A 27,888-nucleotide genomic window follows, 5' to 3' on the forward strand; every position below is an offset into this window, starting at 1 on the left:
TAAATCCAAACCACAGCATTGTACCAGCTACTAGGAAAAAACCTCTGTCCATCAAAACCAGGACATAGGAACATGATTTTTTTGCTATCACTATGATGGCAAAAAGCCCTACTGTAATTGCAGTTTTATGTGTTTTAGATGCTTTTTCCAGTACCATTATTCCAGTATTCATCAAATCCATACATTTTCTCTTTCTTATCTCTATTTACAGGAAAAGGACTGGTGCAGATCTGAGCTGAAGAGCTAACCAGCTGTATAACTGTACCCACATCATATGAAGTAGTAGATGAAACAACAATTAATTTTATTGTAAATTTCTCTAATCTGTGTCAGGAGGAACAAGTGTCTTGGCATGTTCTTATTCCTATGAAAGATTCAAAAGAGAGAGAGAGAGAGAGAGAGGAAGGGAAGAAGGAGAGAAAACAGAAAGATGGGATCATCACCCTTGGATCCAGTCATGTCTCCTTGGCTGGTGAGTCTGGGCTCCAGAGTAGTGGTGCACCCACACGGCTGTAAAAGCAAGTCACGTTTTATAGGGTTGGAATCTCTTGGGATCCTCCCACAGGTGGGGACTCATTTGTGTGCTTGCACATGAGTTGCAGTGTCACCAAAAACAGGAGTAAACCTCTTAACACCAATGAGGCATTAAGAAGCAAGCATTCTCTATTTACAGCACTGAATGCACAGGGGATTGCTCTGCCCAACATGCACGCTAAGTTACTTGAGGGCACACATTATATACAGTAGAGTACATGCACATTTATAGCATGCGACATATTCGTTTTCATTCACATACAGGATAGGTACAAGTTTCTTGCTTCTAATGTAAATTAGTATGCATCCTCGGATAGCACTACTGAAGTTTTTTAACTACGCATGCTCCCCAAGCCAGGGTTTACCCTCTTTCGGTGGGGCCATTTGAGTTGAAGGTCACAATCTCCCACCGCCACCATTACCCTTGCCCTACTTTCAATCAACTTCCTGTGGATTGCAACACTTTATCAACTTGTCTCCCCTTGCAGCCAGAATTTCCTCACTCGCAGGGTTCTTTCTGTGTAACTTATAATGGTGTGCTTTTCACCATCCATTCTTTGTTCCCCGTCCCTCCTGAGGCTGCCTCCCTTGATTAGAGGTCCCTTCATTTGTCACTTTTAACACTTTAGAGAGTCAGCTTCGCCTAAATTTTGTGCACAGATTTGTTTAACATATAGCTAAACACAATATCAGAGTTTGGCAATTCAGGAGTTTAAACAACAGCAGCAGTTCTGGAATGTTCCAGACAGTGGTGGGTGTTTCGGGTGCTTGACAGGCACACCTGCAATGTTACGTAATGCTGTCTCTAGGCAGTTTTGCATCCCCCGCCTCCATGGATCACGACCTTCTGTTCTGTCTCCCTGATATCTGCCCAAGTGAAGACAAACTGCTCACCACAGAAAGCTGCCTAAAATCACAGTCTCTCAAGTAAAAGTATCCTTCAGTTCCTTCCGCCTCTTGAGTTGTTTTGAGACAAAAAAAAAATAGCCTTTCAAGATGGTCAGCCATCACAAGATCTAAGTAGCTGACATTTTTCTGATTGACAGGATACCAAGCAAAAATAATTTCCAAATCAAATATAAGAATAAATACAGTTTATTATATTACAATATAATAAAGGAAAACAGTATGCAATATGGTAAAAGGAAACAGTACTAGTTATGCACAATATGATAAAAGAGCAATAGCAGCAAAGCATCAAATCGTTACTGCAGAGCATTACAGAGACTAAGAAAAGGAGTCATCATGAATTACCACCTTAACACTGTAGAGGCCCACACTTTGGCTGGGCAGCCCCATTGCAGGCAGTGCCAGAAGTCTCTTAGTAACTGGGAAAATTCCTGCACAGTGCATCCACCCATAGGTGAGGCTTCCGGTCCACCGCTGGTGCTTGCCCACCTTTATACTCAGTGAAAAACAAAAATAGTTTACACACCTAGTGTAAGTAAACTTTTAAGTTTATTCTAAGTGCAGGCGTGCAGTATCCCATGATCCGTAAGGTTCACACAAGCCAGGGACGCTGGCCAGATGCCCAAGCATGGTGGAGTTGCCATCGTGACCCAACTGCACACAATACTTAATGTCTGGATGGTCCTGCTCATATCTTGGTTGTTTAGGGGGCTCAAGACAAACACCACCTGCTCATAAAAGTTGTCCTTGAGCAATCTGAGCTCCCTGTTCAAGTTAAGCAATCCCTAAAGACAAAGACTTTTTCATAAGCTGTAATCAATTTCATAAATTTTCACCACAACTGACCGTACTGATGAAACACTGAAACTGGTTACACACAAAAATACCTAAATAAACCTACCTGAAATTTAAGAAAAAACGTTTTCAGAAGTGTATTTTTCAAATCTACCATGTTACTTCTATTAATGAAAGTGCACCATTCTTATACTGCCCATAAATCTCTGATATCACTGTGTATAATCACTAGAATATGAAAGCATAAAAAGTATAAATGATAAATGTCACAATACTATTTGTTTTCATATTTCAAATATATTAGGAAACATGACTTCCTTTCTTATTCATGCCTTTTCCTCTAAAGATCTAAAAAGCAGCATGCTGAAATCTCCAAGCGATTTTCCACCTTCAATTTCAGGAGAGATATCAGAATGAAACTATGTTTTTCAACACATTCTTCTATTGCATCCAAAGAAATTCAATAAAACATTGTAATAATAGTCTGAATGGTGTCATTTTAGCTTTAAAAGTATGATGGGAACAATTACACACACCTGTCTTAGCAGCAGGAATAGAAAAAATAGATGTAGAAAACAACACCTCCGGAGACCTCCATCAAAGAAATTGCAGGCAGAAAACAGGCCTACAATTGCTTTTAGCCTCGCCTTGACAGCTGACGTTGGATTCCAGTCCCAGCAGTGACATTTCTTAAGTGTTCAGACCTTGAAAAGAAGCATTAGAACTACCGTGATTCAAGTGTTCATCAAATTACGCTTTTCCTAGAACATCTTTGTGCTTGTGCTGCTGCTTTGCAGATCACTTAAAAATGCCCTGGCTGAATGGATGATGATGTTTACTACACATCATGCCTCTCACTATCCTCATTCTAAGAGAAACACTATCTTACATGCTAAAGGCTAACCTGCAGTGTTCAGATGAAATAAAGTATCTTCTTTTTTGAAAGATACTGCCAGTTCTGCACAAACATAGAGGAAACTGTCAAAACACAATCTAGGTGCCAGAGTACTGCTACAAAACACTTCGTAAAATCCTTTAAAAAGCAGGAAAGACATGACTCATGAGACACTTGAAGAATTTTACTTACATAAGTGCAAGGCAGGGACTCTAATATGCTTTTACATTTCTAAGAGGTTTATATTCAGTAAATAAAATTAATTGCCATTTCCTCATCATTCAACTAATTCAGTTCTACATTATGACATCAATTATTTTACCTTTTGTTAGGATAGGATTTGGCTGATACAAGGGCTTTGTCTGCTTTGGGGAAATTATTCCCTCCCTGGTCACACCGATCAACTTTCTCACACAAAGTCACAGATCTTTTATTATCATGCATTTCAGGTACATCTCAAGTCCCAGCTCTGAAAATCAAACAAATAAATTAAAAAACCCTCAAAGTAATAATAATCTCTCCTTGCTTAATTTTAAAATGAAACCTGGTTTTGCAGGATCTGTTTTTGCAGGATTGGGTTTCCTCCGCTTACTCTTTAATTGGATGCATATCTCATTTCTGTCACTTCACTAGGAATTAAAACATATTTGCCAGTGAGATTCAGTGTAAATGATTTTTATGATTGTTCCAAATTTAATCTCTGTGCAATTGGCATCTAATTGTTGTTGACTTTTAATTGCATTAATATCTGAAGATCCCTTTCGTTAAAGAGGTTGCAGTACAGGTCAGTAATATTCAGTCCATGTGCCCCACATACCCTCACTTCAGGATCCCAGTGTTGTCACGGGGGAGAAGATGATTTCCAGCCTAGGTGTTGTGAGTAACTGCGCAGTGAGAGTTTACTTCTGCTCTTTGTACAGAGAGCCTATATAGGCTCCTCACTTAAGATTGCAAAAAATACCTGATGCCTGTAATGTGCCTATTCTCCTTGATTAATACAAAATTTCAGATCAATGTAAAAAAGAATATTGCTGAATTATGTTCGATCCACATTTGTATATATTTAATTTTCTAATAAGTAAGTTCTGCTGATTGCAACTGCTATGCCATGTTGCAAATGAAGAATGGAACTACCAGAGAAAGACATATTCTGCCTGTTTTTCAACATAGCCTGGACATTCTGGAGAAGAATGAAATATTTTGGGTGCCCTTTGAGCTGAGAGCACACAGCTCTCTCAGAGCTGGAGGGGATGTTTATTACATGGAAAAAGTATTATACACTCCTCTGCTCTCATCAGATACTCAAGTCCTAGTCCTCTTTGGCACTCTCAGCATTATCACATGTAACTTTTTCTCATATTTATTGATGGGGTTCCTCCTCAGGCCTATGTTGCACTCTGCTGCTCACCTTGTGGCCTGGGAGCAAAGAGAGCCTTAGCTCTTCATTTGGAAGCAAGTCCAAAGGCTGGCGTGGCGGAGCTCTGTGGTGGTCAGGAGCACAGAGCGCTGGCCCAGGAGCACATCTGTCAGGCTGCAGTTAGGAGCTGGTGTTAAAGGGGCTTGTCTGTAGGCTCACAGCCACAGCCACCTCCTGATGTTGCTTGTCTTCTGCACATCTGTTGGGTTTTTCCATGGATAGATTGAGTTTAAGCAAAGATGTGTCTTTTCTCCTGAGTTACTGCCATGGGGAAAACCTTTAAGTCCCCAAGCAAACAGAGGCTGGGGAGAGCTGGGGGAATTCCTCCCTTCTCTCCTACAGGAGAGCACACTACCTACGCCAGATCCCTGGATGCCAAGAGAGAAGACTGAGACACCAACAGGCCCCATACAAAGTTGTGTGAGAACTGGACAGACACCCAAACCCTTCCAGTTCCCAACCAGCACGTAGTTATGGTGATCATGGAACATACAAGGATGTTACGTTGTGGTGAGTTTTGTTGATTGGAAGGACGTGGTTAAGATTGGCAGAGGTAGGTATTATTATCGGGTGACTGCAGTAGGGCTAGGTGTTACTCTAGTAATTTAGTATTACACAGCCTTTTTTAACTGGGCATTTTTTAGGTTTTTTTTAGTTTTAATTACAGGAATCTTTTTCGTTTTGTCAGCGTATTTATAAAATACCAAAACTAATTTATCCCAATAGGTCCTCAGTCAGTGTAGCAATGACCTCTAGCTTTGGCTTTAAGGCAAGCCTCGTAACAGGAAAACTTTGGCACACAATTTAAATTAACCATAAAATCTACTCAGCATTAAGACTTAAGTGAACAAATAATGGGAACACCAATTTCTATTACTTCCCATCAGTTCTTAAGAGAATAGCTTATCTTAAGAAAGGCCCCAGACTAACCAAACGTAAAACACGTACTCAGGCCCCCACCGCCCCGCCAAAATCCGGCGCGTCACAGGAGGCCCCGCCCCTGCCGTGGCCCGCGCATGCGCCCTGACCTCACCGCGCCCAGACAAACCCGTCCGCCGGCGCGCGGGGCAGCCGGAAATAGCGTGCGGCTGGGGGAGGGGTCAGCCCTCGTGCCGCTTGCGCTGGGATGGAGGTGGTGGCGCAGATGGGGAGGCTGGCGTTCGAACCCGCAGCCGCGCCGCCGCCGGGCGAGGACGGGGCGCCGGGCGAGGACGGGGCGCCGGGCGAGGACGGGGCGCCGGGCGAGGACGGGGCGCCGGGCGAGGACGGGGCGCCGGGCGAGGACGGGGCGCCGGGCGAGGACGGGGCGCCGGGCGAGGACGGGGCGCCGGGCGAGGACGGGCGCCGGGCGAGGACGGGGCGCCGGGCGAGGACGGGGCGCCGGGCGAGGACGGGGCGCCGGGCGAGGACGGGGCGCCGGGCGAGGACGGGGCGCCGGGCGAGGAGCGGCCGGCGAGCATGGAGACCGAGTCGGCGGCGGGTCCCAGCGGGCCTCGTGCCGGCGACCCCTCGTCGGACTCGGACAGGTGGGTGCCGCCGGGCCGGGCCGCGCTCCGCGGGCCGCTCGTTCCCTCTGAGGCGGCGGCGCGCGCGGCCGGCGGGGCGGGTCACGCGGCTGGGCGCCATGCGAGCGGCCCGTGCCCGCCCTGTACCCCGCCTCCCCTCGCCCTCTGACCTTCCCCCCGCGGGCCCCCTCCCCCTGTCCCGCTTCGGTAGCTTTCCCTTGGCCATTGAAGGTGACACTCGCAGCTGAGGTTTGGTGCTGAATGAGTGAACTTCCAAAGCCATGGCAGTGAGGCGTAGTGTTAGTAAAAGCACGCGTTTGGTGGCCTGTAGAGCGTCACTGTTGGGCCACCGTGACCGTTTGAATGTTTTGTTTGACATGGTCCTCACAGAGTGTGCGTGCATTACTTGTCACAAGACACCTGCGGTATTACTGCTGAAAAAAAAGTGACTACAGGATTCAAGGTATAGAGTTTGCAGATCTTAACTCATGCTCTATTGTTGGCATCTCGGTGGAAAAGCTCGTTCTTGAGCTGTATGGTTTTTATAAAAGGTTCCATCTTCTGCTTGAACCTGCGCTTTGGTGCTCAGTATACTCGGTGCAAGGTAACTAACCGGTCAGATGTGGGCTCTGGCTCACCCTTGGAATCCTGTGCGTGTTGGCAGTTTCAGTGAGTTTGGTGTTTTCTCTGGGGCTATTGCAGCAAGATGGGTGTGTGCTCCTGCTAATTAGTGGAGGCTGAAATGAAGTCTAAGGATTTCTTAAAAAAGAAAATCCTGAGCTTCAATAACAGTTAATGAGTTAAAGTTTGTCACTGGAAATACTCGTTTGCTTCCTTCAGAGTTTTCCTAGAACATTATGTAGTGAATGGAGAGTCAGATTCCTGACCTATGGCAGGGTTTTCACCTGTAGTCGTCTTTTGCTTTCAAAATCTGTTGTGTTGATGTTCAGATGAATATTTAAGATAAAATTCTGATAGCTTTAACTTACTAGCTGTCTACAAATATCTCAAAGTTTTGTGGTCTCCCACCGTGCCCCACCTCGAGGTATGTCTCTGGTAGTCTGATTTTTGTTTTTCTGCTGTGTTGATTTTATTGCAAGAAGTCCATATTTGGCTTTTTTCAAAAGGTTTATTTGGAGTTGTGCTTTTATTTGTTGTCTTTCCCATCACTTTTGTTGGGGAAAAAAATAATTCAGCAACAGTTAATTGAAAGCCATTCATTTGCTTGTGAAGGAGAAATAAAGCAGCTTTTGTGGGAGGGAGAGTTTTTTTGTATTTTATTTATCACTTAGAACCGAAGTGCTGCTTTATTAATAGCCAGATCAGATAAGAAAGGATAGATGCAATTTTACAAAAGTTTGGTTGTCTTTGTATTTTTGTGTAAGACTTGTAATGTGGGTTTTTTTCAGTCACCAGGATCAGTTACTCCATGTGTTTGTTTCTTCCACCAACTCCTGAAGAACATAGACTTTTGCTAGAATGAGCATGTTGACATGAATAAGAATTGGTTTCTTACTGTGCTTTTTATTTGAAATACTAAGAGTCTAAGACAATAAACATCTACTGTGCATGCGCCAATGAGAAATACGAAATTACTAATCTGTGTGAATATGTATTGGGGGAATTCAGGCACGCCATGAATTATGAAACTAACCCCTTTTATTTGCAAACATTAGAATTATTTTGTTTTAAACCTTCATAGTGCCAGATGCATTGCTTGGACTGAGTATTTTCTTGACTTTCACTTAGCTTTATGCTAATGTTGGGATTGTACAAGGGGAGTGACTGTGAGCTGTAGAAGGTACTTTAACATATTATCTTTGAAAATTTTTTGTGCTCAGTTACAGCAAGTGTGTTGCTGGATACTAGGAGTTTAAGTGGTGCATAAAATGGAAGTATGCTGGTAGTGCGCAGACATGGTTCTGACTTTGCAGTATTTTTCTAGGTATTGTACTGAAGTGGTCATCCTGTGACTAATGTTGCATTTCACTTGCAGACCAATGAAATGTAGGTCCTAAACTGTGACTATCATGTACATCTGACAGGGAGTTACGCTGATGTTGGACTCCTGCTTGGGCTTGAAGGTTGTTGTTGTCATGCCACATGCACTACTCAACAGTGAAACAGTGGGAACCCAAATGAGCCATTGTAGTTAGCATTTGCTCTGAAGTGCTAAAGCTGCTACTCTGCTGAGACTTTTTTATGATCTTGTCCAGTGGCTTGTAGGTTCAGGAAAGATTGCTGCTCTTCTGTATACAAAGGTATACATTTAAGAAGCATATCTGGTAACCAAAGGTATTTGAGTACTCTATAATCTAGCTATTCTTTTTTATCTGTGATGTAGAAGTCTATATTCTAACTCCCGTGTTTGTTTTATTCAGTGATACGGATTCAGATAGTTCATCAGATACATCAACCTCTTCATCTTCTCCTTCAACAGTATCTGATGAAGATGATCATCCACATGGGAAGGGTAACAGGTCTTACTATGTTAAAACAAAAGATGAGTTGCCTATTGATGTAAGTACAATGTGGTATTTTTAAAATATTAAATATATTTTTAATATTTTTCTATTAAATATTTTTAAATATTATATATATTAAGGTATATATTAAACCTTTTACTAGTAACTTCAACTTAAAATACTGAACTCTAAGCAGTACCTAGTGATTGAACATAAGTTTTTACATTAGTTCAGGTATAGCACGGTTAATAACTTAAAATGTCTTTTCAGTATATTAAAACCACTCTGAAGTGAGATTGACAGCTCATTTTAGGTTCATATTTTTATAAAAATCACAGTTGTAATCAATGAAAACAAATTTATGGATAAAATGGATATTTTAGTATATTTTTGTTGTTTGTACATTAGAGGCTTTCATCAGTCTTTCTCTATGTGAGACACTTGAAGGTTTGATGTTTTACAGACATATTTCAAATATGTTTACCCTTGAGGGAGAAATTTTGAATATTTTATTAAGCCTCCCAGAGATTCAGATTGCATTGCTTCTACTCACAAAAGCAAAATTGAGTGTGGTTTGCATTTGTTTGATTCTGCAATTTTTTGTTATAGCACTGTTTTATGTATTGAAATTTGGAACCATAATTTGCATCAAGATACTCTTCTCGTTTTGGTTCTTATAAATAATACACTCATTAAGTATTGCTTCCGCCATTCCTCATTATCTCAAAATTAAGAGGTTTAAAGGAATGAGTTTTAGTAATAATCTGCTAACAAATGATTAGCTATGCATCATTTGTAATGGATTGAAAACAAAAGGATAATATAGCACTGTAATGTCAATTTATATTAATGGTATAGGGCTATCTGCTATTCTGTTAGATCTCTCCCCTTCATAGAAAAGGCTTTCTGCAATAAGAAACAAGTCTAGTGAGGGTTACAAGAAATTTTTAGAAAGGTAGAGTAAAAAAACCAAAGAGCAGATACATTTGGACAGATTTACCTTTGCTTCCGTTCTGTAAGTTTGCAGTCAAGTGCTAGATGACTTGGCTGGAAAGGCTGAGGCTTTGATATGCATTAGTAGTAGCAACAACAGGAGGTAAAAGTATGTTGCTAGTTCTTAAACTGTTGTTCTAGAGACGCTTGGAGTAAAGCAAAGCTCTTTGAATGTTCTTTTATTCCTGAAATTAATGAAAGACTGGGACACACGCATAACATTGTGTTCTGAAGGAGTAAAACATCAGAGCAAGTACTGATTCCATGCACTTAGTTTTGAAGTGTGATTAATAGTAGAGCTATTATAAGTGCTTCTATGACAGCATTTTTTTTTTTAAGAGCACTGGACTCTAAATAAAAATCAAATACACGTACCTGTCAGGTTTTAGTTACCTTTATCTCAGTTATTTATTAAAATTCATGGTAGTCTGAAAATGCTTGGTTGATACGCTCTTTTGTCTCATTAGCTTACTACTTCAAGTACAAATCTTTATGAAATATCTTCTTTTTAAGTACTGGCCTGACTAATTTCATTGGTTCAGCAAACCTGTAGCTTTTTGCCAGTGATAGTTAATCAGAACCAAAGTTCTAGCAACTACATTATTTGCTAAGCCATTCTACAGTAATAGAGTTCATGTAAAAATGTTGATTGTAAAAATTGATTGTAAAAATTTGAGGGAATACAATTTGAAAGTTAAAATGTATTTGTTAAAAATGAACTATGATTTGTCTTTTACCCAAAAGTCCCCAATAATAGCTAACTTGCTAAAGCATGGGTCGAAGATGAAATAAAAGATTAAAGGAAGTATCTTGATTGGAATATGTGCTTAGGATAAAAAACCTGCACATATTAAGGAGCGTCAGCGCAACTATTTGAGAAACCTGCTTTGAAGTGTAGGATTGGCAGATATCGTATATAGTATGACAGATGGTACAGTTTACCAATTTGAGGTTGATGTTCAGAATTTTAGCATTCTTCCTTCTGGTCTGTGGCCTTTGAATTGCTCTGGCATCCATGACTACTGAGTCTTAGCAGTGAAGTTGGTTTAACATTGGGAAAATTCACTGTTTGTAGAAGGGTGTTTCTCTCTGAATTTGCATCTTGACTTTAATGCTGTATTATATGATCTGAGGAAGTCTTGGCCTCAAAGTCTTTTGAGTTGCTCTAGAAGCCTTTGCCAAGCACTTATGTTAAGAATGAAGATTACCAGGTGAAGTTTTGATAAGACAGGGTAAGATTCTTCTATTGTAGAAGTAGAAGGATTTTATTTCTGGTGATAGCGTTTAAAAGTGCAGTTCAGTGATAAGATTTGGATTCTAACTCCAAATTCAGAAGATGTTGAATTTGAAGATAATTCTTACTCCAGTTGCTCTTGCCTTGTGTGCCATATAGTCCATGTTGAATTTGCAGCATTATAGTATATACGTAGAAATCTTAGTGCATGAGTAAATTGGAGGTAGATGATGAGTTCAGTGTTAAATCAGCCTTTGCTAGTAGATCTTGGCGCTTACATTTGCAGAAATAGTTTTAATTTGGATATTGTTCATGCAGTATTCATTTGTGTATCTGCAGTTTGGTGTTTTTTTGAAAGCGTTCTCTATGATTATCCTCTTGTACCAAAAAATAATTTTCTTTGTATAGGTTGTTGTGATCTTTAGATCTTCTGTAACGATCTGAGTTACGGCATAAATGGACAGACATAATTTTGTCAAATAAGTTCATACATACCTGGAATATTTCATACTGTTTTACCTCTTGCTGTGTACATTTTTCTTCTGTCAGGCATTGAATGTGTTTACAAGTTTTCTGATTCTTGATTTCTGTTTATCTAATTATTGTGGTTTACATTAAACTTATCTAACTTGAAAGTTCAAGAGAAAGAACAAAACATCTGTTGTTGGTCTTCTCCAGTTGAAAATTGTCTTGTGCTTTAGTTGCAATAGAAATATGTAGTATCTCGATAGAAAAGGTGTCTTCAAAAGTGACATTCCCCCAAGATGTGTTCATTTAGAATTATACTGGAAGAGACAAGTGAAGCTAGACTTCTTTATTAAATCTTCAAAATGCTAGGAGGTTTTTCTGATTGTCAAATTTATGCAGCAACCAAGTGATGAATGTCTTGGTGTGACAAGATTATATTCTGAGCATTGACTTGATATTTTCAGGAACTGCCTCCTGTTGAAGAATTATCAATAATTCTGCCTGATGATGTTGAACTGGAGCTCTTTGGGACAGTCTCCAGCATCATTGAGCAGCTAGGTAGGCAAGATATGTTTGCTTTGTTTTTAATTCAAATAATCTCTGTATATCTCTGCATTAATTGTGTGCTTAGCTGTTCTTTCAAAGTGTCAGTACTGCAGCATTCTATTTCAGGGGATAGTGGGTTGCTGAATGAGAACTTGGACTAGCAAATAACATTTGTGTTGAATTCCTTTTTTAGCTGGCTTACATCTTCTAAAGATTAAGATACTATGACTATTATACATGTGTTTCTTTAGCTTTCATATTCTAATTTTTTCATTTAAAAGCCTTTTTTCACTGTGTATTATGGTCCTTATATTAATTCTGGTGACAATGAGATGAAACTTGCAGTATTTTAAGAAAATTGTGGGGTTGTGCATGCTGTATTTGAATTATTTCTGAAGATACAGCAAGTGTGTAACTGAAGGCACAGATGCAGTACAATGCATTCTCAAGTGCTTGCTTGTTAATATATGAGGACAGGAAAAAGACTTGTTTCTTTAACAGTACAAATCTTTTTATGGTGGTTTTCTTTTTAATCCCACTTCTGGCACCTTGACCAAATGCAAGCTGCCAGTGTCAGCAGTCACAGGACAGCATGACTAACATGATTTGTAGGTGCTGGAGGGTAAGCTTAATGGAATTGAGACATACAGTGAATGTAAGCTTAACTGCAGGTGATGCTAGGGATCTTTTTGGATCTACCTGGGACCTCAGGTTTTGATATATGAAATCAAAGTTTTGCTGAAGCTGATAAAACATCACTGGTGTATTTCTATTTAAACGTATTTCAAGTGTTTCATTCTGCTTGAACTGCTATCAAAGCAATTTGCTTATGAAGATTAGAAATTAACTTAAATTTTGAAGTGGAAATATTTATGTTGAGTGGGGTATGAAAGAATTCAAGCAAATAGCTTTTGCTATTGAATTTTATTTTATTGTAAAAGACTCCTGGTAATATAGGCAATTCCTTTGCAGTGTTTTTGTTGTTGGTGTAGGTTTAGAGTTAGATTTAATTTCACTCATGTGCAGGAAGCTGGGTTGAGAGTGTAGATGGTAGTAAACTGGTCATTGTCCTTTTGTTCTACTTTGCTCTTGTTTATTGATAATAATGGGGACTTGAAGGTAGTTTTCAGCAAAAATAATGGTTTGAAAATAAGTTAAAAGAGAAGCTGCTGAATCATAGTTGCTATTAGACTTTAGTTTTGAGAACTGGCCTTAGCTTCTAATTCTCCTTAGTGAGTATAACCCTTTCAAATCCTGTCAATTTACTGATAGGTGAATTCTTCAGTCTTCATCTTCCTTTTATGCAACTGGAAAATGTGAAGGGTTGAATTTAGATTAGTTGGTGAAAGTTAGACTAATAATCATATATGAAATAAAGCCATAAAAATGGAATAAACCCCAAGATAGCTGTTATTTTTCTGCTTTTACTACCTTGCTTTATGACTTTGTCTTTGTACATATTTTCCTTTTTTTCCCATTCTTCTGGAAATGTGTCTGAGCGGCCTCAGTTTGAATTGATTTGTAGCCATATTAGGGACTCTGCCAGGTAATTATGGGTTGGTTTTTGATTTTTGAACTAACTTGATAACTGTATACCAGGTTTGTATCTAGTATGAGGGGAGCTGAGGTCTCTTTTGGAAACCACAAATACTATTTTGGTCCAACAGTCGGTATTCTGAACACTTTCTGTCCCTTTTGCTGTGTCAGAAATCTCTGCTGTTCTTTGTAGCAAGGTTCCAAGTTCCTTCCTCAGTCTGCAGTGTGTAATACCTGTAAGTTGGCTATTTCATACTACAGAGTGAATTGAAGGCTAGAACAATATAGGTTCCTGCTTGCTTCACACTAGCTAGAAGCAAGATGACAGTACTTTCTGTGAACATCCGGTCAGCCTAGGAGAATTTTTGCTGTGTTTAGTTTCCAAGGTACTTGGAGAAGAGAAAAATTCAGTGTGGGTCGTAGCCTGGAAAGTAGACAGCTTTGGTGTAGATGAGAAACCTGCCCTGGGACTGCATTTTGGGCCCTGGAACAGTAGAAGCTGAGGATGTTGGGTGGGTTGGGGCAGGGGAAGCTGTAAGTCAAATAGACTGTAGGTCATAGTGTTTCACCTGACTTTCATGGGACTGGCATGACTTAGGTTTCCAGAATATTTTCCTTAGCCTGCTGGAAGACTGGGGGCTATGTGTGATGAATCATTTTCTGAAGAGTTTCTGGTGTGGATTTTTTGTGTGTGTTGTTTTGGGTTTTTGTTGGCAGTTTTTGGTTGGTTGTTTGGCTAAGGTGTATTTCTCATGAGAGTGAAGTCACACGCTGGGTTCTATCACTGTATATCTTATAGGTAGGCACAAATTAAACTGATATCCCCAATTCTCTTGAAATTTGGAGAACTATTAAGCCTGTAGCATTGTCACAGGCATGCTTAGTAAGGTGTTTGCAGATTGAAATAGTAGCAAAGCTTGAGTTAGCTTGATGAGATGTTTATTGCTTTGTCCTGTTAGGTAAGTTTACTGGGGATAATCTTGTTTTTGTTAGAGCCTGAGTGACAATAAGTGCTTGAGTGACTTTATTTGATGATGGAGGGGCACTGAGGATGCTTAATTGAGTGTTCTATTGTTTTAGAGGTACAAAATACTACCTTCAGAATGGGAATTTTTGTGTTTAATGCTGCTAGGCAGCTGTATTGACAGCTTTAAGCATAATTCCTGCTGAATGTAAAGGAAGACCCACTATTTCTGTAGACTAAAGGAGCAGATGTGAAGGAACTACTGCCAAAGAAGAGTTAAGTACTCTAAAAATTACAGCAAAGGATAATCTCTTTTATCTCCGAATATGGAAGACCTAAAAATGAAGTAGACTGTATATCAAATGTATTTAACATAACAGGAAGACCGTGCTTCTGTGTCCATTTTTAAGTGTTCAGATTTCATATTTTTAGCTGCTAGAATGACTTGCTGACTTTGATCACTCATACAATCACTAATCACAGATCAAGGCCTAAATGTAGTATGAAACTTACATATCTGCAATTTAACATCATATAATTCAAATTGTGTGTCTGCATACATAAATGACACCACCAGTTGCTTGTGTGCCTGGACTGCCAGACATCTTTTGTGTTCTGGTCCTATTCTTATGACTTACTAGTGGAAGCTATGTTGAATAGCCATCTCCATTCTTTTTTCCAAGGATAATTTAATTTGGAATATTAAGACGACAATGTATATGTGCATCTGCACTCAAAGAAATAGATTATTTCTACTATGCACTTGATTAAGAAACATCCTGAGTAAATAGAGCTATATATACACATTCATATCTGAGACTTCTCTGTTGTATCTATAATCCGGTCTCCTTTCTTCGTTTACCCCAGAGAACAACAATTCTTTAAACAAATGTAAATTTTACCACTTGTATATAACTGGTGAATGGGTGTATGACTGTAAGTAGTTTTGTGTGTGCACAAGAATTTTCAGATGAAGCTCTATGAGCTTTAGTAGACAAATAATGGTGTGGCTTGATAAGGTTCTTTGCAATTAACTACAGGCTGCTGTTGATACATAAAGTTCTAATTGATTTTTTTTTTCCATTTTAGTAATAATTGAATCACTGAGGGGCCTACCTGCAGTAAATGAGGAAAGCATAATTTTTAAAGAAGATCGGCAAGCAGCAGGAAAGGTGTGTGTAAAGCATAAAACCCTGCTATTGTAACATAAAATTCAAAGTATTCTTTTATGTTCCAGCAAGTAGTGTTGAAGTCAACTAAATGAAAAATGTTTCCTTGATGAGTAGTTTGTGGTTGTTTGTTTTTGACTCTTGCTATAATCAGCTATTTTTTTAATCTCAAGAGTTTTTAACTTGGAATCCTTACAGAATTACAATGTGTGGTGAGTTTTTGCTATTTTATGAGTGTGCTTGTGGAGAGGGAGACCTTGCTTTCAGGTGTATGAAGGCTTGAATAGCAGGCTGTGCTCTTATTACCAGGAGTTGGGGGCAAAGATTGATAAGTTAGAGTCAAGTTTCAGGAAAAATGGGGAATGTTTACATATGTAAGCTCTGCTGTTGCAGTTTAAGGTCAATGTGTGCTTTGTGCAGTATAATGAAGAATGTTTGCTAAGAAGAGTGTTGCAGTGAATTTTTTATGTTTTCTGGGGAAGGAAAGCCATCATCTAGAATGGCTACTACTGCGATATCTTTGAATGCTAGATGTGAGTGAAGTAAAAAAACCCTCAGCCTGAAATTGCAGATGTTCTGTACAACACCTCAGAATTCTCTTGCTCTTAGTGGAACTGGGTAACAGGCAGGGACAGTGACGTAAAGGTGTCTTGAAAAGGTGAACTTTGAGGAATAAATGATTAGGACAATGGGCAGAGAATAGAGATTCGACAAAAAGGAAGATGGCTGAAGGGGAGGAAGCAAGCAGTGAAAGCAGTGTAGTTGGGTGGGCAAAGGCAATGTCGACCTATGAGAACTTACTTTTCCATACTACATACTATACTGGAGAAATACACTGTCAGACAAAATTTGGTAATAAAACTAAAGCATTTAAGTAACTTTATTTGATGCTACATTTTTTCCAAGTGTGTCAAACTTCTTAAATACAAAACATCTTAAAGCTTTATGGTTGTCTACAATGAAACGAGCTGTCTACTTTTGGTGGTTTATTTAAACATTTTCATTTTGTTTGTGTTTCAGATATTTGAGATATTTGGTCCTGTGTTACATCCCTTTTATGTGTTAAGATTTAACAGCTCTGAACATATCAAAGAAAAAGGTATTAATGTGCATGATAGTATGTATTTTGTTCCATCAGTGGAGGACTTCACACAGTATATATTTGCAGAGAAACTAAAACAGTGAGTCCAATTTCTTTTCTAATTTGGTTATAATGTATTTTTTAATAGAGCTAGAAATGCTGGATTAAGGCTCAACCTTGAGTGAGAAACTGTAGGACTAAGCTTGACACTACAACTTTTTTTTAGGTATTCTCAACTGTGTTTTAATAACAAGGTGCCTTTCAGAACAGTACAGAGTAGCTTTAAACAACAAGCTTCTGAAGTGTTATAATCACTGAAGTTTAGTAGTTTCTTACTCAATATATTAAGTTTGCTTTCTTTTCACTAAAATACCATAATGAGAAAAAATTATTTGATAATTCCCTCCCCCACACCTTCTTGCACACATACACATGCGCTGGTTTTACAAGCTGAACTTCCCAGATGTTGTTGTTCCTCAGATTCTTTTTAGTTTCATAATTTATAATAAACTCGGTTGAATTCTGAACAAGTTTGTATTTATTATTTTTATTTCGTGTTACAACCCCAGAACTGAAATTTAGTCTATTGCACAGTTGGAAAACAATTCTTTATGAAAATTACTGGTTGTAAATTTAGGAGAGGGGAGGGATTTGAGTAACAATGTAGTATAATATTCAGAAACTTCTGAAAAGTGTTAGTGTATCCCAGTCTGTCTGAGGAAAGCAGCATGTATGAATAGGACTTGTTGCCATTTAAAATGAAGTGCACTTAAAAGATACAGAATAATAAAGTACAGTAAATGACTGCTAGACATTAGTGTTCTAATTATTGATGACTAATTGTCTGAAATAACTGTAGGTTAAAAAAAATCCTTTGTCATACAAGTGCCTTAGTCTCTGTTTAGTAGGATTAGATCTCATCTGACATGCAAATTTTTTGTGACTATAGCAAATAATATTGGTGTCTGCATTAATTGCACCTCTGCCAGTATTCATACTGAGTAATTGTTTTCTTTAGTTATGCATGTGTGGCCAGCCCTGCAGGAGTCTTTTGGTTTTTTTGGTGGTTTTTTTTTTTGTTTTAGTTTATCTCCATGTCTGTGGAAGCAACAAGCATCTTCCCCCCCCCCCCCCCCCCTTCAGTGAAGACCAAAATAGATCACTTTCTTACTCTGCTGCTTGTTTTGGTGCAGCTGGTCTTTGATTTGTGCCATTAAACTTTGCTGTTTAGCACAGTAACTGCACAGACTCTGATAATCTGCTTGCTACATCAGTAACTGTGCCCTACTCAGCATCTGAGATGAGGCTCATGTTTTCATTTGTTACGTGCTTTGCAAGTAGTTTCAGGAACTGTTTGTCTTTGTAGTACTCCACTATCGTATGTGGCCCAAAATTGAACACTAGGTAAGATGTTTCACACTTTCATGACTTAGAAGCGCAGCTGAACAGTGCATCAGACATTATTCCTTGCCCTGCATTAAAATGAGCAGGGTGAACACCTGTTACTCTGACATAAAATGTAATTTCTGAATAATGTGATTTAAGTAAATTTCACTGAAAAATTTTATTCTTGAGTATTGTAGTAAAGTTTTTAAGCTTTGGTGAGGCAATTGGTACTATTTGTTGAAGTTGCCTTTTCACAAAGTAGGTGTCACTGAAAAAGGATAAAGAATTGTGATTTCTGACCTGTGCTGTTTTGTCTGTATAAAGAAACCAAGATGGCATGCCGTGCTTCACAAGAAGGCTTTGAGACTGTAGCAGATTGCAAACTTGGTGACCAATGATTTTTATTTTCTGCTTTTTGTTAGTTTGTGTGCAGACTACCTTGTAGGGTATTACAGACTTGAAGTCTTAGAGCTGCTACTCAAAACTAATGATACTTTGAAGAGGAAAGGAATCAGGATTGAGATCTGAAAGAAACCTTAAGTTTGAAGCTTTCACTGAAATCTGGAATGCGATCTGCTTGCATTGTGTGAAGTTGCAGTGCTATGAATAAGCATTAGACTTTATAGCGAAGTAAATACAAGTGTAGTGTAAAACTTCATGAATGCAAAATAATTTGTTACTAAAAAGAGATTTGTGTTGTATTTCCTGAAACACAAAGTAATTCTAAAGAAGCCCATGTATTTTCATGATTCCTGAGTCACCTTTTGTTAGACTTCGAGCTCTTACAGTATCTGAGTTCAGAAATCAAAGAATTACAATCTTAATCTTCTGCAAAGAACATTAAGTTATCTCAGAGCATGAAAAGTGTTTTGTTGAAAAGGGGAAGGCTGCCTTGGGAGAGTGAGAGAAGCTTCCTGAAGAACCTACAAGGTTTAAATTTTGCAGTCAGTGGTACTACATACTGCCTAATGACCACAGGTCTTGTAGTTTGTGAGCTCTGGTGTTTCTGGCAGGCGTGTATTGCTCCAAAATAGCAAGATGAGAGGGAAAAACAAAGAATTTGGTTCACAATTTAAAGTCACTTTTCATCTCTGAGTAGGTAGTTTTCTGCAGCTGAGAAATTACTCATATAGAGTCCTTACCGTCCTTTCCTCCCTGTAACATTTTCTTCTAATTGAATTTTAAAATGGCTTGCTAATACAATTTGCTCCTAATCAGAAAGTGGTGTGTCTTTATGTTTTTCTAGTGATATGTAGAGCCTGAGCTTCAGTTTGATGGTTAGGGATTAAGGCACAAAGTACCTCCAGATGAATTGCCAGCCTTCTCATGGGCAGCCTTTGACTAAGGGCCTCTTAAGTCCAGGCTCCCTAGAGCCGATGGTTATGTACTTTGATGTAACTATTGTTGCTTGATTTTGCTGACTTGAATATGTAAAGAAGCCCTTGGTTATTAGAGCACTGATTGAAGACATTTCACACTGAACACATTGATCACTGATGTTTTTAACTGTATGGTTCCATTTTGCAAATAACAATTTTTGGTATTGCATTATTTCATGTAGTTTGTCTATGTAGATAAGGATTGTGCTTTGATGTTCCAGACCAAAACATATTAAATTTGCGAGCAGTGTGGAAAAACCTTCCACAGACTTTTAACAGCATGATTAAAATTTGTTCCACAAAATTGTTGTTAATCAAAGAAATGACTTGATTTTTAGTGAAGTTCCTAGTGGTGAGTGAAACACATGATACCACTTAAATAATTTTGGTGCTTGTCAGGCAAGACAATTGAGTTTTTGCTTTAAGTGTCTTTTGCCTTTTTAATTTTATATTTGGAACAAAATAGAAGATGAAACCTAATTATCTAACTAACACTGTCCTAACAGACTTGTAAGCCAGTCTGAGAGTTTTGGGTTTTTTTTGCCAGATTCACTAAATTGTAGTTATACTTAAAGCCTGTGTCCTACTAGTTAGTTCATTGTCCTTTTCAAGTGGAAATATGTATTCTGAAACCAGAAGTATATAAAAGCTTGTGACTGTAGTGAGAAGTTAGCATATGAAAGTTGTAGTGAGCTACCTCAATTCAGGTTCAAAAGGATGTTTTGAGAGAATATTGCTCAAAGCTTAATATTAGCTGTGTGAGATGTTCAGTCTTCACTCAAAATAGGAGGATTTTTCAAGGGACATATATAGTGAAGTCCTAAGTTGACACATACATTACTATTCACTTAAGAACAACATAAAAACATACACCTCGTTTAAAACAGGCAACTTCTGGCATAGGAGATTTGATACCTTGAAGAAAGTGTTACCCTGTTTGCTATAGTACAGTTCCTGCAAATGACTTCTAACCTGGAATATGTTGCTACTATGTGACTCAAAGATGTTTCATATCTCCTTACATCATCGTCTTCCTTCACCTTGATTGTCTAATTTGGTGGTTTGTTTTTTTTTTTCCTTTTAGGGAAAAAGGTTCAGATGCATCTTGGAAGAATGACCAAGAGCCACCACCTGAAGTAACTATAGTTTTTTTGGTGTTTTTTATTTAATGTTTTTGATTACACAAGGCATATGTAGAAATCTTTTTTTATGTAGCGTAACTAGTTAGCAAGCTTATTGTTTGACGCCGACCGGAGTTAGATGTACCTCTGTTAGTCATTGGGAAGAAGATCATGCTTTTCTTGAAGAGGTGTCACAGTCAGTGTAGAGAGTGCTGGCTGTTGTCTTCTATTTGCTTTTTGCAGTTGGAAAAACATGTATCCTTTTACCTTCAGTTCTTCTAGTCTTTCGGGAACTTGTTTGGCAACTTTGAGTAGCAGTGCTTTAACTGTGCCTAATAGTGTTGCTTGAGCTAGAGAATTCTTGTCCTTGCTGTGCTTTCACTGCAGCTTTTTCTTTTACCTTACCAGAAGCAATTGTTTGTCTTGAAAGGCCTGCTAATGTGCAAACTGTACTACTTGGGTGTTTAAGCTGACTGCTCTGTTCCATTAATTTAGACACCACCTGTGTTGCGCTTCTTAGTAAGGTTTCCCTAGTGTTTGCTATTACGAAACACTAGTTTAATGACAGGAGATGAGCTTCTTCCATACAAAGGCGGTAGTACGGGATTGTGTAGAAGTGAGAGCTCTTCACTACCATGGACATCATTTAGTGTAGGATCTGTAAAGATTTCTTCAGTGATACCCAGGCTTCCTGTCCAGTTCTCCTTAATTTAACCATACTTCTCATGACTATTCTCTTCTTCAATAAAAATTGCAAGGCTGGTAGTTGTTTTGAGGTGTTTTCATGAGATTTGTTTTCTAGCTCAATGCTTGAGTCACTTTTTTTTCTTGTGATTTCTACTTTAAGTGTATCTTAGACAAAATAGTTGAAATTTGTAGAAGCCTTGTGTCTCCTGGAGTATCCCAAAGACATCTGTCTGTCCGTTTTGAATCTTGCAAAAGCTTGCATGGTTAGCATAGTTCTGTGCTATGTAGTATGTACTTTTCATGATTAAGTAGGAAGTGTGTTTTTTGTGGTGGTTCTTTTTCTAGTTCTACCCAATTTTATAGACTAGAATAGACATATGTCAGTTGGCAGGGAGCTACGGTGATCATCTAGTCCAACTGCCTCACCAATTCAGTGCTAACCGTAAGCCAAAAGTGTGTTAAGGGCATTGCCCAAATGCCTATTAAACACTGACAGGCTTGGGGTATCGACCACCTCTCTAGGAAGCCTGTTCCAGTGTTTGACCACTGTCTTGGTGAAGAAATGCTTCCTGATGTCTGTCCAGTGTAAACCTCTCCTGGAGCAGCTTTGAACAATTGCCATGCATCCCATCCCTGGGTACCAGGGAGAAAAACTCAGCACCTCCCTCTCCCCTTCCTCTCCTCAGGGAGCTGCAGAGAGCAACGAGGTTGCCCCTCAGCTTCCTTTTCTGCAAACCAGACAAACCTATAGTCCTTAGCCGCTCCTCATAAGACATTCTTTCCAGCCCTTTCACCAGCTACTTCACCCTCCTCTGGATCCATTCAAGGATCTTCACTTCCTCCTTAAACTGTGGGGCCCAGAACTGCACTTAGTAATCAAGGGGAGGCCACGTCAACACTGGATGCAGTGGGATGATCACCACATTTGACTGACTGGTTACGCTGTGTTTGATGCACCCCAGGGTGCGGTTTGCCCTCTTGGCTGCCAGGGCACCCTGCTGGCTCGTACTGAGCCTGCTGCTGACCAGCTCCCCCAGCTGCCTTTCTGCAGGGCTGTTCTCCCGATTTATAGTTGTGCCAGGCAATCCTTGGTCCTAAGTGCAGAATCCAGCATTTGGATTTGTTACATTTCATTGCGTTTATCATTGCCCAGTGCTCCAGTCTGTTTAGATCCCTGTGCAAGACTTCTTGTCCCTCAAGACAGTGAACAGCATTCCCATTTTGGTATCATTAATAATGGTGCATTCAACTTGTGCATGCAGATCATTGGTAAATAGATTGAACAGAACTGGCCCTAGAATTGAATCCTGAGGACCACCACTGGTGACCAGTTGCCAGCCAGACGTAGCCTCGTTCACTACAACCTGTTGAGCTCTACCCTTCAGCCAGTTCTTCACCCAGCACACCGTGAACCCGCTGATCCCACAGTTGGACAGCTTGTCCAGTAGGATATGCTGTGAGGGACAGTATCAATTTTTGCGTTCACAGTCCTTATCCCAGGCCAGCTCCTCTGGCTCAAAGGAGAGATGTTGTGACGTGGGCTTTTCTGTGCCTGAAGATAGGTCCTGTAATGATGTGTCCGCCTGTCAGCTGTGAATGTTGCTTTTTCTGCTACAGTAAGGATGATGTGTTTTGAAATACTGTCTTATCTTTTCTTCCCACAAACTGAACTGAGCTGAGCGGTGTTAGCTTCTCTCAACGAACGCTCATCTATCAGTTCAGAGTGTGAATTGCCTTCCTTTCTTGAGGAGACGTCATCACTTAAGAATTAGAATTGTTGTATAGAATTGGACTGTAGGTATGTGATCAATAGAGCTTTGAAAGACTGTATACGTAAAAACTTTTGGCTAGTCTTAGCTTTATTTCATCAAACAATTTTCTAGTGATGATAAAAAATGCTGGCAGATTTCCTTCCTGTTCACTAATAACTTTTCCTCATTCTGAACATAAGCTAGGATTTGAAAGGTAAAAAACCCTCATGTAACAGGAACAAAATGTTGCAGTGACATTGAATCTATTGTAAAAGATAACATTCTCCCAAGCTGAAAATTCCTTTGGACTAACGTTGCTATTGCAAGTTTAATGGGAACAGTGTTATTAAATATAAATAATAAATATAAATACAGAAAATTCCAATTTAGTGACAATTCTAGCTTGGAGATATTTATTTAATGTAGTTTAACGGTGCTGAGTTAAGTATTGGTCACCACATGAATCTTTATGCATTTTAAAAATCCGTATTTTAATTCCCCTAGTCTGCAGTTTGGCTTCAAAAGCTTTTTCTTGGCAATAATTAGCCAGCTCCCTCAGTCCCAGCTTTTCTGTTACGAATGTCTAGGCAATCAAAAATTTGTGTTCAGTGCTTGAATGTTGCTGTTCTTAGGAAAATTAGAAAGAGTAACTGAGTATTGTATAATTATCTTATGAGAAATTTGTGGAATGCTAATTTTTTGGTGTGACAAGCCAGCTGAACACACAACAGCTCTTTGAATGCAAAATAGGCAAGTGCAGCTTTAATATTCTTCTAAGCTGACAGAAGGATGGATTGTTTTCTAAATAATGATTTATTGCTAGAACTGAATTTCTCTGCAGTCTTTATATGGCTTTGTTCTCTCCTTTTTTTTCCTTTTTTTTTTTTTTAAACCAGGCCTTGGATTTCAGTGATGATGAAAAAGAAAGAGAGGCAAAACAGAAGAAAAAGAAGCCTCAAAGTCAAGGAAGGAAGAAATTAAAATCAGAAACAAATGTGTCAAGTGAGTGAATGCTATGGGAGAGTGCTTTTATCTGTGAAACTGAGTTTGAAATATACAGTGTTGTCTATCTTAATGATTGAGCTTTCATACAGTTAATCAGTACTTCTGTGCTTTTCAAAGTTATTTTAATGAATTTGTGGCTATGTTCCTTTTTTTTTAAAGGAGAAAGAACGTTTTTTCCATTAAATTGTGGTAGTAGTATAGGAGCAGGACAGTTGTCAGAGATTGAAAGGCTCCTTACAACAATGTCAGCTGACACGCCATGAGAATATAGAACAGATGCTGCCTTTTGGAGTTCAGAGCTTGCTTATTGCAGGGGTTGTTGGGGCCCAAATGCAGCTTAAGCCTTTGAGTGCAGGGAGAAGATAGAGGGCCGTGTGCAGTTTTTAGAAACCCTTTTTTTGACAATTGGGGAGAAGACTCAGGCCTTGGGTGGGGAATTTATTCTTCTATCTAAAAAGGAAGTTCTTCTCACTCTGGCATATAAATGCTCCTTTGAAATAACTGTTACTTCTGTAGCCCACTAAGAACTTGTTTACCGAACACAGTGATTAGATAAGCCTACAGTAGTTTAATAAGCTGTGTAGAGTTTTTCATAATATACATAGCTTTCTTCACCTTCTTTTCTCCTGCTGTTGAGACCTGTTCCAGGTATATTTTTGCAGCACTGCTCTGTTTGCAATAACCAGATTTTCCTGTCTGTCTTCTGTCATGCCTTTCTACTGACAAAAATTTTTGCTTTTTTTGTTGCCATTTTGGTTGACTAACTTAAATTGCATCCTTCTTTCTCTGTTCTCACTGGTCTACTTCTGTTGCATGCTTTTTGTACCATTCTTAAATATTACTCCCATCACCTTACCTCTTTTGACCACTTATGTATCGGGTTGCTTCAGCTGTCTGCAGCACAGTGCTTCTTGTCCATGATTTTCTTGGGCTTCCTTCCATGAGTTTGCTGCTCTTTCTCTGTAAAGCTGCTAGACGTTGCACCCCACTGAATACCTTTTCTCTTGATCTGGGAAGTCAGTAACTGTCCTTTTAACCCTTGTACTCCATGTGCAGTACATCTTTCTCTTGTACCCTTTAAATGAAGCTGTGCTCTTTCTTGGACTGGCTTTTGCCCTATGGTTTTGTAGTTTTCCCTTAAGGGAAGGATCTGAATTGTGCCATACTCTTCCCTCATTGCTCATGGTTATTTTCTCTCCTGGTTTCTGCTTACCTAGCATATGGTGTTTTCCGTCATACCCTTATTCTGCCAGCTTATTGCAGACTTGCCTTTGCCTGGGGTTTGCTGAGGCTGTTACTGAACCATGTTCCATAACAGAACACGACAGGAGGAACTGTCACAGTTTGTCAAGGGAGTATGGCTTATGGTTCACTGTGTTTTTCTGTAAATAACATGGTATGAATTGACATTATGTGCAATTTAGTTTGGCTATGGAGTTCAACAACAAGGATATCTGGCAAACTGAGGCACAAACAGTGTCAGCTGGAGCTTTGCCTGGTTGCATCTTCATAAAACTCCTGAGTATATTAAAATTGGCTCATTGTTACAGTCTTTGATAGGAGAACAACAAAAATATTCACTCAAGTACCAAGTACTTTCACTTCACTGCCTTTGAGAGGCCTGCATGCACCAAAGGAGTCTTAAGTCTTAATCCCCCATGAAAATGAGTAGGAATTTTGGTATCCAACTACTGTTCCAGACTTAGCTTTTCAAAGATGAACATGCTTTTACATAGTCTAATGCCAAGGGTTAAGTCCACGTAGGTTCTTTAAATTCAGTGATTTTATGTGGTGTTATGTCCCCAAATACCTTTTTGCTTCTAGCCTTGAAATCCTTTAGAGATCGTGTTTCAGTTTAATTTTATAACCTTTCGGTGCTCTTAATTTTATAGCACTTATCCCCTTAATGCTCTTAGGATATTTATATAAAGTGGCAATACATTGGTTATGAACCTTAAGTATATGCTTACAGTGACCTGTACAGGGAAAAATTCATCTTAGAAAGATGAATGCTGAAAGCTAATTGGCTAAAGGTACAGGCTGCCTTTTTTTCTGATAGAGTAAAATCATTTAAATCATTTGAGTTTGAATAATTTGTGTCCTGTGTTTGTGCTATAATACTAACTCAGGTCTGAAAGCTGTATACCACTTCTGTGTAATGCAATACTGATCTGTTTTCAGTTTTAGAATCTGTTGCTTTTGGAAGCTTTGGCTTAAAATGAGATTTAAAATACATAAGTTTGAGTGTTCTTGTGACTCATTAATGTAAATGAAAATGCCTGGAGGCAAAGTGAAATTTCTTTTTTAATGACTGCATTTCCAACCCTCAGGATCATCCGTTCTATATTACTCTAATAAATCAAGATGCGTTACTAAACAGTAGGCTTGCCAGTATTACTTTGTTGTTTATGTATTATTTGCAAGTGTTATTTGTTGATAAGATTACTTTTCAAATTTCCTTGACTTCACCTTGAAAGATTTGCCAGGACTAACCTTAATCTTTCCAAAATAATATTGTAATTGTTTTTTTTGTTGTTTGTTTTCAAGGTGATAATGAAGGACTTCATCAGTCAATGCAGCAGCCTGCTTCAAGTTATTCAAGGGGATACCGTGGCAGAGGGTTCTCCAGGGGCCCATATCCTCCTCTGTCAGGCCCTCCACGTTTTTTGAGGATGCAAGTAAGACCACCACAGGTATACTCTTCAGACAACAGAATGCATCAGGAATCTGCAGTGTTTCCACAACCTCATAGAAAAGAAAATCCAACGATGCAACAGTATCCCTCGCCTCCTCCAGTTTTTGGTTCTTTTAATGATGTGAATCAATTCCACTTTATGCCTTCAAATCTGAATATGATTTGGACAGGCCCAAACATGTACAACACATCATACCCATTTTTGCCACCTCCACCTCCTCCACCTCCTCCCGATAGCCCTCTTCCTCAGTTTAGGCCTTACTAGGTTTCCACAAATGTACATACAGAACATTGCAATTTAAAAGGAAGAACAGGCTGCCAAGACTGTATTCCCTTATTTCCCTTGTTTTGGAGATGCTTAGTTTTCCTCCAACAGTAGAACACATACAGAGTTTGATGCTTTGTGGGATATACATAGAAAACTTTTTTTCTATATGTGTTTTCTGTATGATAAAAATACCTGAATGTTAAGAAATGTTTTATTTTTATAATATCTACTAGTTTTGGATGATAAATAAAAGTTTTTGGAGACTGGTATGTAGCGGTGGATATCTGTTATGTAATTAAGAATCTAGGTAACTACAATCTATAATAATGATGAGGAAGTGTCATGTAGGTGGTGTTTTAATACTTTTAAAGTGGTCATATACTGCGAATTAAGCTCTGCAGGTGGTCCTTAAGCTTTTACTCTAATGCCAGGTAAGAATGAAGGAAAAATTTAATGCACAGAGGGAGAGACTGAACTAGAATTTAATTTCAGACTCATAAAGTTTTCTGTAATATACCTAAGTAATAATTCTATTCTCTAATACATCTAAAACATTTCATAGGTGTGCAACTGAGAAGCTTATATAGATCTGAAATTTTATGGCAAACAGGTACTGTACAGTGGCAACAAACTGTTTCAGACAATGTTTAACTTGGTTGCAGGTTTTTGTTGCTTTATTTTTTTGTAGTAAAATGTCAAATTCTTGTCTGTTGTACACGTTTACCTTTCTGGAGGAAAGGAGAAGGGGATGATTCCTGGCTATCTAAGCTGTAGCCCGGCTATTACTATTGCTAGTGATAAGTCAAAGGTGTGAGTAAATGCACTGCAGCCTCATGACTGAGGCTTAGCAATTTGCTTTCTGAGTTTTCTTTTTATTTGGTTTAGCTGTAACAGCAACTTGTTAATGACCACTTGGGTCTGATAAATTAGTTTTACATGTACTTTTTTTTTAGTGTGTATACATACAGGTTTTTAGGTAGATGGTGGTGTAAGTAGTTATTCTGTGCAGAATGGGGTACTTCTGGGTTTGATGGTAGTAGTAGACTACTTGTCTACTTGTAGTAGACTACAGTAAGACAGTGTAG

The 27,888-nt window shown here is 38.9% G+C and overlaps 1 protein-coding gene across 1 annotated transcript; it reads left to right on the top strand.

Moving 5' to 3' along the window:
- Positions 1–5,908: 5,908 nt before the first annotated feature.
- NAF1 (nuclear assembly factor 1 ribonucleoprotein) lies at positions 5,909–27,042 on the top strand. Its single transcript, XM_037377569.1, has 8 exons — positions 5,909–6,076; positions 8,437–8,575; positions 11,680–11,773; positions 15,351–15,433; positions 16,451–16,611; positions 20,361–20,412; positions 23,732–23,837; positions 26,388–27,042. Exons 1-8 carry the CDS (start codon positions 6,009–6,011, stop codon positions 26,798–26,800), a joined length of 1,116 nt encoding a protein of 371 aa, XP_037233466.1. The 5' UTR covers positions 5,909–6,008; the 3' UTR covers positions 26,801–27,042.
- The last annotated feature ends 846 nt before the right edge of the window (positions 27,043–27,888 follow it).

This window comes from Falco rusticolus, chromosome 1 (assembly GCF_015220075.1).
Source record: "Falco rusticolus isolate bFalRus1 chromosome 1, bFalRus1.pri, whole genome shotgun sequence".
NCBI lineage: Eukaryota > Metazoa > Chordata > Aves > Falconiformes > Falconidae > Falco > Falco rusticolus.